The sequence below is a fragment of the Bombina bombina genome, chromosome 4 (genome assembly GCF_027579735.1).
Source record: "Bombina bombina isolate aBomBom1 chromosome 4, aBomBom1.pri, whole genome shotgun sequence".
NCBI lineage: Eukaryota > Metazoa > Chordata > Amphibia > Anura > Bombinatoridae > Bombina > Bombina bombina.
This window is the reverse complement of record NC_069502.1, coordinates 1,070,845,727-1,070,859,817: the sequence shown is the minus strand read 5'-3', so window position 1 is coordinate 1,070,859,817 and position 14,091 is coordinate 1,070,845,727. Positions and strand designations below refer to the sequence as shown.

At 38.6% G+C, this 14,091-nt stretch overlaps 1 protein-coding gene across 1 annotated transcript in view; it reads right to left on the bottom strand.

The window, feature by feature from the left end:
* Positions 1-14,091, bottom strand: part of PPP1R21 (protein phosphatase 1 regulatory subunit 21) — a 557,069-nt gene that overhangs the window by 465,533 nt on the left and 77,445 nt on the right. The window contains exon 4 of the mRNA XM_053712717.1: positions 9,050-9,148. Within this exon, the coding sequence (XP_053568692.1) occupies positions 9,050-9,148 (99 nt within the window). The remainder of the gene's footprint in view (positions 1-9,049; positions 9,149-14,091) is intronic.

Genomic DNA, 14,091 nt, shown 5'->3' with positions numbered 1-14,091 from the left:
GCTTAAAAATGCTGAGAAGTGCATATCAATGAAGAAATCTTAGCACAAACTTACTTCACCACCTCCACAGGAGGCAAAGTTTGTAAAACTGAATTGTGGGTGTGGTGAGGGGTGTATTTATAGGCATTTTGAGGTTTGGGAAACTTTGCCCCTCCTGGTAGGATTGTATATCCCATACGTCACTAGCTCATGGACTCTTGCCAATTACATGAAAGAAAACTCCCTTCCCCCCAGTGATAGTGGAAATAATAGAATCCAACTGAGAACCAAATAAACTATTACCCTAGAAAGAAAGCGATAGTAATCTAGATTTTGATACCATATCAGCATTCCATGATTTAAGCAATAAAGCTCTTCTAGCTAGAATAGCTAAAGACATAGATTTAACATCAATCTTGATGATATCAAAATAGCATCACAGATAAAATGATTAGCATGTTGAAGCAAACGAACAATGCTAGAAAAATCAGAATCTGTTTCCGGATTTGCTAAGCTATCCAACCAAAAGGTTGATGCAGCCGCAACATCAGCCATAGAAATGGCAGGCCTGAGAATATATCCAGAATGTAAATAAGCTTTCCTTAGATAAGATTCAATCTTCCTATCTAAAGGATCCTTAAAAGAAGTACTATCTTCCATAGGAATAGTAGTACGCTTGGCAAGAGTAGAAATAGCCCTATCAACCTTAGGGACTTCTTCCCCAAGCTCCAAAATTAGCCGCTGGTAAAGGATATAACTTCTTAAACCTAGAAGAAGGATTAAAAGAAGCACCAGTCTTAGACCATTCCTTAGCAATCACATCAGAAACGGCATTAGGAACATGAAAATCCTCCGGAGTAATCATAGGAGGTTTAAAAACAGAATTTAAACGCTTACTGGATTTGTTATCAAGAGGATCCGACTCCTCAATACCCAAAGTAACAAATACTTCTTTCAACAAAGACCGAATATATTCAATCTTAAAAATATAAGAAGATTTATTAACTTCAATGTCTGTAGTAGGATCTTCTGAACCAGAGAGATCCTGTTCAAAGGAGTATGTTTAAGTATGTTGTCGGTCATCACAAACGTATTCAGTTTTATGAGAAATTTTAAAAGACCATTTACATTTATTAGAAGGTGGGATAGCAGACATAGCCTTCTGTATTGCATCAGCAATATAATTTTTCATATCAACAGGGATATCCTGTACATTAGATGTTGAGAGAACAACAGACGCTGTACTAGTACTAATAGAAACATTATCGGCATGCAAAAAGCTTATCATGACAACCGTTACATAATATAGCCAGAGATAAATTCTCAGCTAGCTTATAACATATAAACTTAGCTTTGGTAGAAATGTGTTCAGGCAGCATGGTTCCTAAAGTAGCTTCTGAGACAGGATCAGACTGACATCTTGCAAAATGTAAAAGAAAAAATAACACTGAAACAAAATATCCAATTTCCTCATATAGCAGTTTCAGGAATGGGAAAAAATGCATATGCTAATTAAGCAGAAAAGTAAACAGCATAGCCCTCTAGAATATAAAGAGAGCAGGGAGCATAAATGAAGTGGGGTATTATAATAAAAAATAAATATGACTCATGATGCAAAGTGAAAATTTTTGGCGCCAATCAACATCCGGAAATGACGCAACTCGCATCATAACAAGCGCGACTTCGCCAAACAAGACACAGGAAATGACGAAACTTGCGACACTATAGATGCAAATTTGCGCCAAAAATGACGCAATAAATAACAGCATTTGGTGCCCTCGCAAGCCTAGATTTGCCCGCGAAATTTAAGTTTGGAAAAATTGGAAAAAAAAGACTAAACCCCAGGTAAGAAAATAACTTCCTAAAACATGATTCTCATACTGAAACTGTTAGACTGCAAAGGGAAATATACATAGACCTGACTCATGGCACATATAAGTAAATACATATATTTAAAACTTTATATAAATACATAAAGCGCCAAACAAAGCTGAGAGTGTCTTAAATAATGATACATACTTCCCGAAGACACCCATCCACATATCGCAGACAGCCAAAACAGTACTGAAAACTATCAGCAGAGGTAATGGTATAAGAGTATATTGTCGATCTGAAAAGGTAGGAAGGAGATGAATCCCTACGACCGATAACAGAGAACTCTTGAAAAGATTTCCCGCGAGGGAAGCCATAAAATCAAAAAGGCTCTTCACATCCCTCTGACAAACACTGTACTCTGAGAGGAATTGGGCTTCAGAATGCTTAGAAGCGCATATCACAGAAGAAATCATAAAAATCAAGCACAAACTTACTTCACCACCTCCATAGGAGGCAAAGTTTGTAAAACTCAATTGTGTGTGGTGGGAGGTGTATTATAGGCATTTTGGAGGTTTGGGAAACTTTGCCCCCTCCTGGTAGGAATGTATATCCCATACGTCACTAGCTCATGGACTCTTGCCATTTACATGAAAGAGATTAAAATTTGCCTTTCTGACATAAAACCGAAAAAATGTCACATGATTCAGATAGAGCATACAATTTAAAAAAAAAATCCAGTTTACTTTCTTCATTGTCTTGTTATCCTTTGTTGAAAAGCAGGGATGTAAGCTCAGTGTGCACATGTCTGCAGCGCTATATGGCAGCAGTTTTGCAACAAAGTTATACACTAGCAAGAACACTAGATGGCAGCACTATTCCTATAGCGATGGATCGGCCCCTGCCTGACCAGCACACCGCAGTTCAGCGGGAGGCGCCCCAGAGGAGAGGAACGAACCGGACAAGCCACACGACAACCACAGCCCACACCCTCATTACCAAGGTGGAGCATGATGTGGCCAGCAGATCTCCCTCAAACCGGTGTGACCTGTCTATTGAGGCACGAGACACCGAGAACCGGCAAGCGACAAACCCTAAGCAGCAGTCCCTACCGCTCAACATCTCTGGCGTTTGTGGTTGTACCCATAACACACATCGCTGCAGCCCCCTTGGATGCTCTTATGACATTGTGTTAAATGTTTTCCTGCCATATGAGATTTACCACTCAATCTTGCTCATAACGGGCTCATTATGGGACCCGGGGGGACACAATACATATGTCTGCCTGCAGGGTTTTTACCACTCGATGCTGCAAAGGATCTACAACCCAGTATGAGACTCACGAGAATCATATTGCTATTCCTTATGCATGGAAAGAACTTGCAGCTATACCAGTTTTTCTTTTTAGTTCAGGCTTTTGCAGAGACTGGTAAACTCATTACCTAAGAAAATTATATTTGGCCCTCAGAATTGAGATAGGGTAAATGTAACAGTGGACTTAAAATGTAGTTTGTCTTAGATACGTTCACAGTGATGTGTTTTTGCTTGCTCATTATTGTGTGCACTTCATGTATTTGATACGCTTTGTTCCCATATTTGTTTTTATGGTTACGTTATACATATGAGTCTTGTATAAAAAAAAAAATTCTCATACTGTGGGTTTATTTAAGGTACTAATCTTTGTTAAGGAAATGTTAAATGTTAGTTAGCCGGCTGATAGTTTTATATTTTTTCCATTTAAAATAATCTTACATACCTAATTGTCTGGTTAGGGAGACTCATACAGTATAAATATCTCCTCAACACCAAAAATGTCCCAGTGGTATGTGTACTTGATGTAGTATTCTAATTAGCAAATTGCAAGTAACATTGCTATTCAACAGAGTCCATGGAGCTATCCCTTAGATACGTACTAAATTATTATTATTATTTTTTTATTATTTTTTTTTACATTTTTTCTTTATTGCAAACATAAAAACATTACATACACAAAGATTCGATAACAGACCTTAAGTGTTCTTACTATATCGATAAATCCTTTTAACAACGAACACTAGACAACAACAACCCCTGCATACTCCTGGCAAAAAAAAAAAAAAGGAATTCCCCGCCTCCGCCACCCTGTCCCCTCCCAACCCTAGTACCCTTAAGTACCCGGTTAAGTTGGAAGGGTCCTATATTTAAATTCTTCCCAATAGAAGCGGATCTTCTGGAAGACCTCTTCTCTATTAGTTTTTAGATAAGTATATTCTTCCAACATTAATAATTCATTAATTCTAGTAAGTAAGATTTCCTTATCCGGGATATTTGGTTTTTTCCAATTTCTGGCCAATAAGGATTTCGTTCCATTTAATACAAATGTTATAAGTTTAGCTCTTACTTTACAAATATCTTTAATGGGTTTATTTAATAGGGCTGTGAATATATCCAGTTGAAAATCTTCTTTCCCCATAATCTGCTGGATGCATTTGGAAATTATTCCCCATACAATTTTCACCCTAGGGCACTCCCACCATATATGTTGCATATTCCCAATCCCCCCACACCCTCTCCAGCAAAAGTTGGAAGCATTTGGGTATATACTATGTAGTCTAGCCGGTGTAAGGTACCATCTAGTAAGTATCTTATAATTTAGCTCCTGGATGTTAGACGAGGATGACGATCTAGCTACCTTATCACAGATGGACCGCCAATCTGACTCCTCCAGCTGTATCCCTGTCTCTACTTCCCATTTTTGCATATAGCTATGTTTTATAAACTCTGCTGGAGTGTTAAGGAGTTTATAACTAAATGAAATTGTACTTCTAATTGGAATTTCGTTATGACAGGTTTTTTCAAATAATGTTAATTGCCTAGTCAAATTTGCTTTGTCTGGATGTTGAGTCACAAAATTCTGTAATTGTAGATATTTTAACCAATTTCCATAAGTACCGTCGGCCAATCTCCCAAGTTCTTGTTTGGATTTAAGCTTCCCATTGTCTATAAATTGACATAGCGGTAAAGATTGGTGTAAGTTTTGTTGGCTAAAGAGGCTAGGTGTGAGCCCTCCCTGAAATTCCGAGTTGTTTGTAATCGGCAGTAAAGGTGAGAGGGTTGTTGAAATAGAGGGACATTCTTTTATGATTTTACTCCAATTCATAAAGATATGCTTAATCATTGGGAACTGCATAATTTTTAGAGGTCTTCCTTCTGGTGGCATCCATATTAATTTTTTCATTGGAAGGGATGGTATTAAATTATTCTCTAATTGTACCCACGCTTTGCTCTTACAATTTATATGCCAATCTAGTATCCTTTGTAATATAACTGCTCTATGGTAATTCCTAATATTTGGTACCCCTAGCCCCCCCTCTTTCCTTGCTCTGTAAAGAATAGAAGCCTTGATTCTTGGTTTAATTTGGTTCCAGATGAAAGAATTAATGATTTTCTGAAGGTTAGCGCAAAAAGTATGGGGGATATTAATGGGAATAGTCTGAAAAATATATAGAATACGTGGGAGCACATTCATTTTTACTAAGTGTATTCGCCCCAACCAAGAAATTCTTTTCTGCCTCCAAGATCCAAGCTCCGTTTGGAGTTTAGACATTAGATTCACATAATTATCCACATAAAGCTGTACATCATCTGTTGATAATTGGACCCCCAGGTACTTTAAGGAAGATTCTTTCCATACAAATGAATTACCTATTTTGCATTCATGGTACTCTCTTACTGGAATTGCATGCTTAAGAGCTTCTGATTTATTCTTATTAATGAGAAAATTTGAATAATTCCCGAATTCCTGTAGTATCTCTTCCAAGTTTTTAATGGACCTTGCCGGATCCGTTAATGTTAATAGTACGTCGTCGGCGTACAACGAGATCTTGTATTCTTGCTCCCCTATTGTAATACCCTTAATGCTTGTCTCTGCCCGGATTCTAGTTGCTAAGATTTCCATGGAAAGAACAAACAGCAAGGGAGACAGGGGGCAACCTTGTCTTGTGCCATTTGTAATCATAAGAGGGTCTGAGAGCACACCATTATTTTTACTTTAGCCGATGGTAAGGTATATAAATGAAAAATACGTTGTACAATTTTCTCCCCAAAGCCAAATTTGTTAAGTGTTATTCGCAGAAAGGACCAGTCTAGCCGGTCAAAAGCCTTCTCTGCGTCCAGCGATAATGTGACCAGGGGTAGCTTAGATACGTACTAAATTGTTATTTTGAGCTAAACATGCCAGTGTTCCCTTCTAATATACTATAACCTCACTTTGTATATGCGATAATTAACTTTGCTGTACTATATTAACTAGCTACTGTATATTAGTATAATGACAGCTCCTTTAACACTGTGATGTCATGTATTAACTTATGTATATCTGAGATGCTACTGAATAGCACATGTAGGTTGTAACCTTATTGCTAGTAACCAGCAAACTAGGGTTCCTAAGCTAGGTAGGTTTACTCTACTATATTAAAATTTGGAATGTGTTGCTTACAGCCGGAACAATATAATATATTATTCCAATAGTAGTTGATGTCTAACAGCAACCATGCATGCTCTGCATACATAACATAACATATTTGCTTAAGCGATACTATAGACATAGTTTCCTTAATTAGCTTTACATCATACACAATGTGCAAATTGGTGAATAGCCTGTATTAGACAGCATTAGATACATGGTACCTGTTGCCAGGTCAGGACTAAGTCTGCTTCGTATATAGATGTGGAGCTTCAGTTAAACAGCTCTATATTCATTTATGTGTATGGCTACCATTCCTTAGCTAAACCAAGGATCTGTCATTAGCGGAGTCAAGGCTGCTTTTTATATCAAATTTTATCTCCTAATATGGGACCTAAGTATTGACAGGGACATATAAAGCACAGGAAGTACTGAGTGTATCTATAATAGGGCTCTACATTGTGGAATGTATACTAATTCTGAAGGAGGTTGTCTGTTTTGTACGTGTCTAACCTTTACCACCTCTGACTAAGATGGTACTGATGGCTGTAGATTATGATATTCAGAACACTAGTTCAATATGACCCTCACACAAAATAATGTGTATGTTACTCACATTTATTAACTCAACAGAACGACTAGGTAGTATGTACAATGTGCTGATATTTTCATTATTATCTGTTATCTGGCCTTGATGACATACTAGTACAATAGGTTCCATACGTAAGCAATTACTGCTGATTTAGGTAGATTATTTGGGCATATCCTGCTGGAGTTTACCCTTAATCTAATATGTTTTATAACTCTGTGTCAGAACATGTATATTATTGATGACCTTCCGTATCGCTATTTTTGACACCCCACCTATGTATATTTAAGTTTATTAATCATTATGTAGGCACATGGTTAGAACTATCATTACAGCATATAGCCTACTAGTTATATAGTAAACCCATATGTTTCGAAATCCCCTTACTATTTGAATATGCGTCCATATCAGTCACTAACCTATGTATATAATGCTAACCCCGGCTGACGCATTCCCCTATGGACCCCTAGACACACCAAGATGTCAATTGGAGTATAACCTTCACGACATTATCTCATATAACTAATTCACCAATAACATTTTTTTAGGAGGTCCTACTATATCTTATATGATGTCTGACTGTAGATATATATATTTGTGTTTATACTTATGGCTCCGCCCTCCAACCCTCCCCTTATATTGATAGCGGTACTTACCCGCTGAAATTCCCCCTCCCCATAACGTATACCCATTCCTTCTCTTCTTGCAGCTCATAAAGAGCTATCTGACCTCCAGTTAATTTGCTATATCCAAAAGCCATTTGGCCTAAAACTTCAGATTTCAATAGGTCAGACACCTATGCTAATCTATCATAAAATAGAGGTTTCACCTGCCTATCTATTGTGATTTGTATAATCGTTGAAATATGTTGTTCAATTGTATTTGTATCATTCTCTAGTACTAAAAGGCGGTTTATGTTTTATGTCTTATGTATATTATACAAAACCTCAATAAAAAAATATTAAAAAAAAAAAAAAAAGGACTTTCCAGTCAAAATTTAAATCCACACAGTGCATTTCAATTTTGAAAAGAAGCATTTTTGTAATATACATGTATTAGCAAAAATGCTTCTAATAAAATCTATAGCTGTTTCAAATGTGTATTTAAGTATGCACCGTGCACCAGCATTTTAAGCAAAGCACTTGTTCAGAGAGCCTAAGGTGCTTGTACCATCTGGTAATAACTCAATTTGTTAATTGCTGACATAATACAAGCCTCACTGGCACCCTGAGCTGCTGCAGTATTTAAAATGCTGGTGCACTTATAATATCTAGCTATCCTTCACATGCATGTGCAGAGAAAAATGCTAACACTAAAACAGTGATAACTTTTACTAGAAATGCCAATACATTTTTAATTGCAAATATGTTTCTATTCAAAGATGCAATTCAGCTATGTGCATTTAAATTTTGACTGGAATGTCTCTTTAAACTTTTATGATTCAGATAGAGCACCCAACTTTCTAATTTACTTCTATTATCAAATTTGAACTTTGTTCACTTGTCATTCTTTGTTGAAGAGAGATCTAGATAGGTAGCGTGCACATTTAAAGTGTTGTATCACCAAACAGTTTTAAAATACACAAAATCACATTTTTGATTATATGTTTTAAACAATATAAAAATAAAAAAGGATATAGTCATTATTTCTTTGTTTTTCTCCACGAGTATTGACCTCAGGAAGAATAGATTAACATAGTGTAGTTGAGTTAATTTTTAGGAGAAATAGTTAAAGGGACAGTCTAGTCGAAATTACATTTTCATGATTCAGATAAAGCATGCAATTTTAAACAACTTTCCAATTTACTTCTGTTATCAAAATTGCCTTGGTCTCTTGGTATCTTTCATTGAAGAGTAAAACAAGGTAGGCTCATAAGAGCTCAGGAGTGTGCACGTGTCTTTAGTACTCTATGGCAGCAGTGTTTTGCGACATTGTATAACAAAGCAACAAAACCATGCTGCTCTCGGTTTGTCAATTGGTGTATATTTTTGCAATGCACTGCTTAATTGCAAAGATATGATTTATTATAATTAAATATATATATATATATATATATATATATATATATATATATATATATATATATATATATATTTATATATATATATTTATATATACACACATATACACAAACACACATTTATTTTAAAATTGCTTAGAGAAGAACTAAAATGAAAGTTACAGAACATTCCCAATCACATAAATAATTCCACATATTTACTGACTTGTATGTGCAACCTCTCATTCTCTTCTATCTTCTTGTGAAGGTCTTCATCAAAAACACTTTTTTGTTCATGACTGAGCTGAGAGGGCTCCATATTTTTCTGAAAGATAAAAGTAGCACACATGGCTCATGATAAATGTTTTTTTAACTTTTAGAACAACATTACAAATAAAGTTGCATACTTCAAAAGTTACCATTGTTATGTAGAATGAAAATCGTTTAGTATTAAACATCTAATTACAAACCAGCAATTAAATACTGAAGATTTTTCTTTAGACACATTGGAATAAATGTGTAATAAATGACAATTCTGCTACAGTGCTTCTGACATTTATAAAATGTAAGCAGAGTAAATCTAAAATAAAGAGAAGAGTTATTTACCAATTTAGGACGTGTAAAATATTCTTAATCCCTTAGTGACCAGAGCACTTTTCTGCTGTGTTTGTGTTTAGCTGTAATTTTCCTATTACTCATTTACTGTACCCACACATATTATATACAGTTTTTCTCGCCATTAAATTGACTTTCTAAATATACCATTATTTTCATCATATCTTATAATTTACTATAAAAGATTATAAAATATGATGACCCCCAAAATCTGTTACACATCTACAACCACCAAAAAACACCCATGCTAAATAGTTTCTAAATTTTGTCCTGAGTTTAGAAATACCCAAGGTTTACATGTTCTTTGCTTTTTTTTTTTTGCAAGTTATAGGGCAATAAATAAAAGTAGCACTTTGCTAATTACAAACAATTTTTTTTCTCAAAATTAGCGATAGTTACATTGGAACACTGATATCTGCCAGGAATCCCTGAATATCACTTTTCACAATTTTAGGTTTCTCACTGAAATTATTTAAACAGTTGGTGCAATCATGGCACAAATGGTTGTAAAAGCTTCTCTAGGATCCCCTTTGTTCAGAAATAGCAGACATATATGGTATTGCTTTTTGCTAATTAGGGGCCACTAAATGCTGCTGTGCACCACACTTGTATTATGCCAAGCAGTGAAGGTGTTAATTAGGTAGCTTGTAGGATTAATTTTAGCTTTAGGGTAGAGATCAGCCTCCCACCTGACACATCACACCCCCTGATCCCTCCCTGACCACACTAAAAGAGCTATGTTCCCTCCTCCACCTCACAATTGTCACCGCCATCTTAAGTACTGGCAGAAAGTCTGCCAGTACTAAATTAACATAAATTATGCTTACCTGATAATTTAATTTCCATCTGTGGGCGGAGAGTCCACTGCTTCATTCATTACTTGTGGGAATTAAGAACCTGGCCACCAGGAGGAGGCAAAGACACCCCAGCCAAAGGCTTAAAGGGCCATAATACCCAAATGTTTAAACACTTGAAAGTGATGCAGCATAGCTGTAAAAAGCTGACTAAAAAATATCACCTGAACATCTCTATGTAAAAAAGAAAGATATTTTACCTCAATTTTCCCATTGTAAAGGATTTCTAAGAAGCATTTTAGTATGTCTGTCCTGGGACAGCTAAGGGGATGAGCCTTGTGCACTCTCATATTATTTCCCTATTCAGCTTACTATGAAATCTCATGAGATCACAGTAAAAGAGTTCATGACCTCAGCACTGCTGATGCCGATTGGCTGCTGTTCATTTCTTCATTTTTTATTTTTTTTTACCTGCAGCTGGGAGTAGCTGAGTATAACTTTTTAAACAGAACTTACTCTGCTGAGCTGAGGAGATTGTGAGGTAAAATATCTTCCTTTTTTACATAGAGATGCTCAGGTGATATTTTCCTGTCAGCTTTTTTACAGTTATACTGCATCAGTTTCAAGTGATTTAGCATATGAGTATTATGTCCCTTTAAATACCTCCCCCACTCCCCTCATCCCCCAGTGATTCTGCCAAGGGAACAAGGAACAGTAGGAGAAATATCAGGGTATAAATGGTGCCAGAAGAATAATTTTAAATTTAGGTCCGCCCACCGGTGCAACTGGGCGGGAGCAGTGGACTCTCTACCCACAGATGGAAATTAAATTATCAGGTAAGCATAATTTATGTTTTTTATCTTAATGGGAGGAGAGTCCACTTCTTCATTCATTACTTGTGGGAACAAATACCCAAGCTCTGGAGGTCACTGAATGAATAAAACGGGAGGGTATAAAGGAGGAAGACCCTATACTGAGGGAACCACAGCCTGCAGAACCTTTCTCCCAAAAACAGCTTCAGCCAAAGCAAAAACATCAAACTTGTAAAATTTTGCAAAAGTATGTAAGGAGGACCAAGTACCTTACAAATCTGCTCCACAAAGGCCTCGATCTTAAAGGCCCAAGAGGAGGCCACAGCCGTAGTTGAGTGAGCCGTAATCCTCTGGGGAGGCTTATGTCCCGCTGTCTCATAGGCCAGACGAATAATGCTCCTCAACCAAAAAGACAGTAAAGTGAAAGAGGCCCTCTGCCCCCTACACTTACCTGAATACACAACAAATAAGGACTAAGTCTGTCTGAATCCTTTGTGCCTGAAGACGAAACTTCAAATCTCGAACCACATCCAAGTTATGAATTAACTGTTCCTTAGGCGAAGAAGGATTAGGACACAAGGAAGGAACTACTATCTCATGATTGATGTTACGATCAGACACCACCTTGGGAAGTAATCCCAAACCAGTGCAAAGCACAGCCTTATCAGCGTGAAAAACCAGGTAAGGAGGCTCATGTTGCAAGGTCGCTAACTCAGAGACTCTGCGAGCCGATGCAATAGCCAGAAGAAACAGAACCTTCCAGGAAAGAATCTTAATGTCAAGCACATGCATAGGTTCAAAAGGAGCCCTTTGCAAAACCTTAAGAATCAAGTTCAAGCTCCAAAGGGGAGCCGAAGGTCTAAAAATCGGTCTGATTCTGGACAGAGCCTGAACAAAGGACTGAATATCAGGAAGCTCTACTAGCTTCTTGTTTAACAGAACCGATAAGGCCGAAATCTGTCCCTTTAAGGAACTAGCGGCAAGGGCCTTATCCAAACCATCTTGAAGAAAAGCCAGAATCCTGGATACCCTAATCTTGTGCCAGGGATATCCATGTTCCTCACACCAGGATAAATAGGTCCTCCACACCTTATGATAGATGCGACGAGTGACCGGTTTCCTGGCCTGAATGAGAGTGTCAATCACTCTCTCCGAAAAACCTCTCTTGGTCAAGACTAGGCGTTCAATCTCCACACAGTCAGCTTCAGAGAATCGAGATTTTGGTGGAGAAAAGGACCCTGAACCAGCAGATCTCTGTGACAGAGTAATGTCCATGGAGGAGAAGATGACATTCCCACCAGATCCGCAAACCACGTTCTCCGTGGCCACAACTTAGCAATCAGAATGGTCGAAGCTTGCCCCTGTTTGATGCAAGCCACCACTCGAGGGAGAAATGGCAACAGGGGAAATATGTAAATTAGGTTGAACTCCCAAGGAACCACCAAGGCATCTGGGATAGATCTGAGTGATCACTGTTCCATTGTCTCAACATGCATAACTGAAGAGGTCTGAGATGGAACCTGGCGAATGGAATGACATTGATGCTGGATACCATGAGCCCAATCACCTCCATACACCTGGCCACAGATGGCCTTGAGGAGGTCTGAAGGGCAAGACAGCTGGATGCAATCTTGGAACGTCTCTGGTCTGTCAAAAATATCTTCATGGATATGGAATCTATTGTCTTACCCAGGAACTCCACACTGTTGCTGGGAACCAGAGAACTATTTCCCTCGTTTATCTTCCATCCATGGGATCGAAGGAGAAGAAGAGCCCTTGAATGGTCTCATCCAAATAGGAAGCCACCGCAATACCTCTGGCTCTCGCTACCATGAGTGGCGCTCCCAGAACCTTCATAAAACTCTTGGGGCCGTCGCCAGACCGAACGGTAAGGCCACAAACCGGAACCTGACATGGTCCTTGTGGATTGGCACGTGAAGGTAGGCATCCTTCAAGTCTATTGTCGTCATAAATTTCCCCTCTTGAACTAGCGGTAGAATTGCCTAAACGTCTCCATTTTGAACGATGGAACTGACAGGAATTTGTTTAGGCACTTTAGGTCCAGAATTGGGAGGAACGTGCCCTCCTCCTTTGGGACCACAAAAAGGTTTGAATAGTACCCTAGACCCCTTTCTGCTAGAGGTACTGGAACGATGACACAGAGAGATGAGAGATTCCTCACGCACTCTAGAAAGGAGTCTCTCTTCTCTTGTCTCGAGGATAGGTTTGACAGGAGGAATCTGCCCCTCGGCGGATGAGTCTTGAACCCTATCCTGTAACCCTGGGTGATAACCTCCAGGACCCAGGGATCCTGTACGTCTCTCATCCAAGCCTCTGTGAACAGAGATAGTCTGCCCCTACGCGATCCAGAGACAGATTGGGGGCCGCTCCTTCATGCCGACTTTGTCTCGGCGGGCTTCTTGCTTTGCTTGGACTTGTTAAAGGAATGAGCCGGCTTCCAAGATCCCTTGGACTGTATGGTCTTCGTAGCAGGCTGCTGATGCTGAGACTTGTTCGAACGAAAAGGATGAAAAGTAGAGTCCTTAGGCTTATTCTTCTTATCCTGCGGAAGGAAAGTACCTTTGCCTCCCGTGACCGTGGATATGATCTAGTCCAGGCCTGGACCAAAGAGAACTTTCCCTTGTAACGGAAGGGATAGTAATCTAGACTTAGAAGTCATGTCAGCAGACCACGACTTTAACCACAGAGCCCTACGGGCTAGAACAGGGAAACCTGATGTCTTGGCATTCAGACGAATGACCTGCATATTCGGATCACAGATAAAAGAATTAGCTACCCTAAGGCCTTAATCTTTTCCTGTATCTCCTCAATGGGAGTCTCCACCTCGACCATAGCTGCCAGTGCGTCACACACTAGTAGGTAGCCGCTCCAGCCACCGCAGTGATCGCTGCTGCCGGTTGGAAAACAAACCCAGTAAGTTGAAACATCTTTCTCAACATGGATTCTAACTTTTTATCCATGAGCTCCTTGAACGACAAACTATCCTCGAGGGGAATAGTTGTACGCTTAACGAGCATGGAGATAGC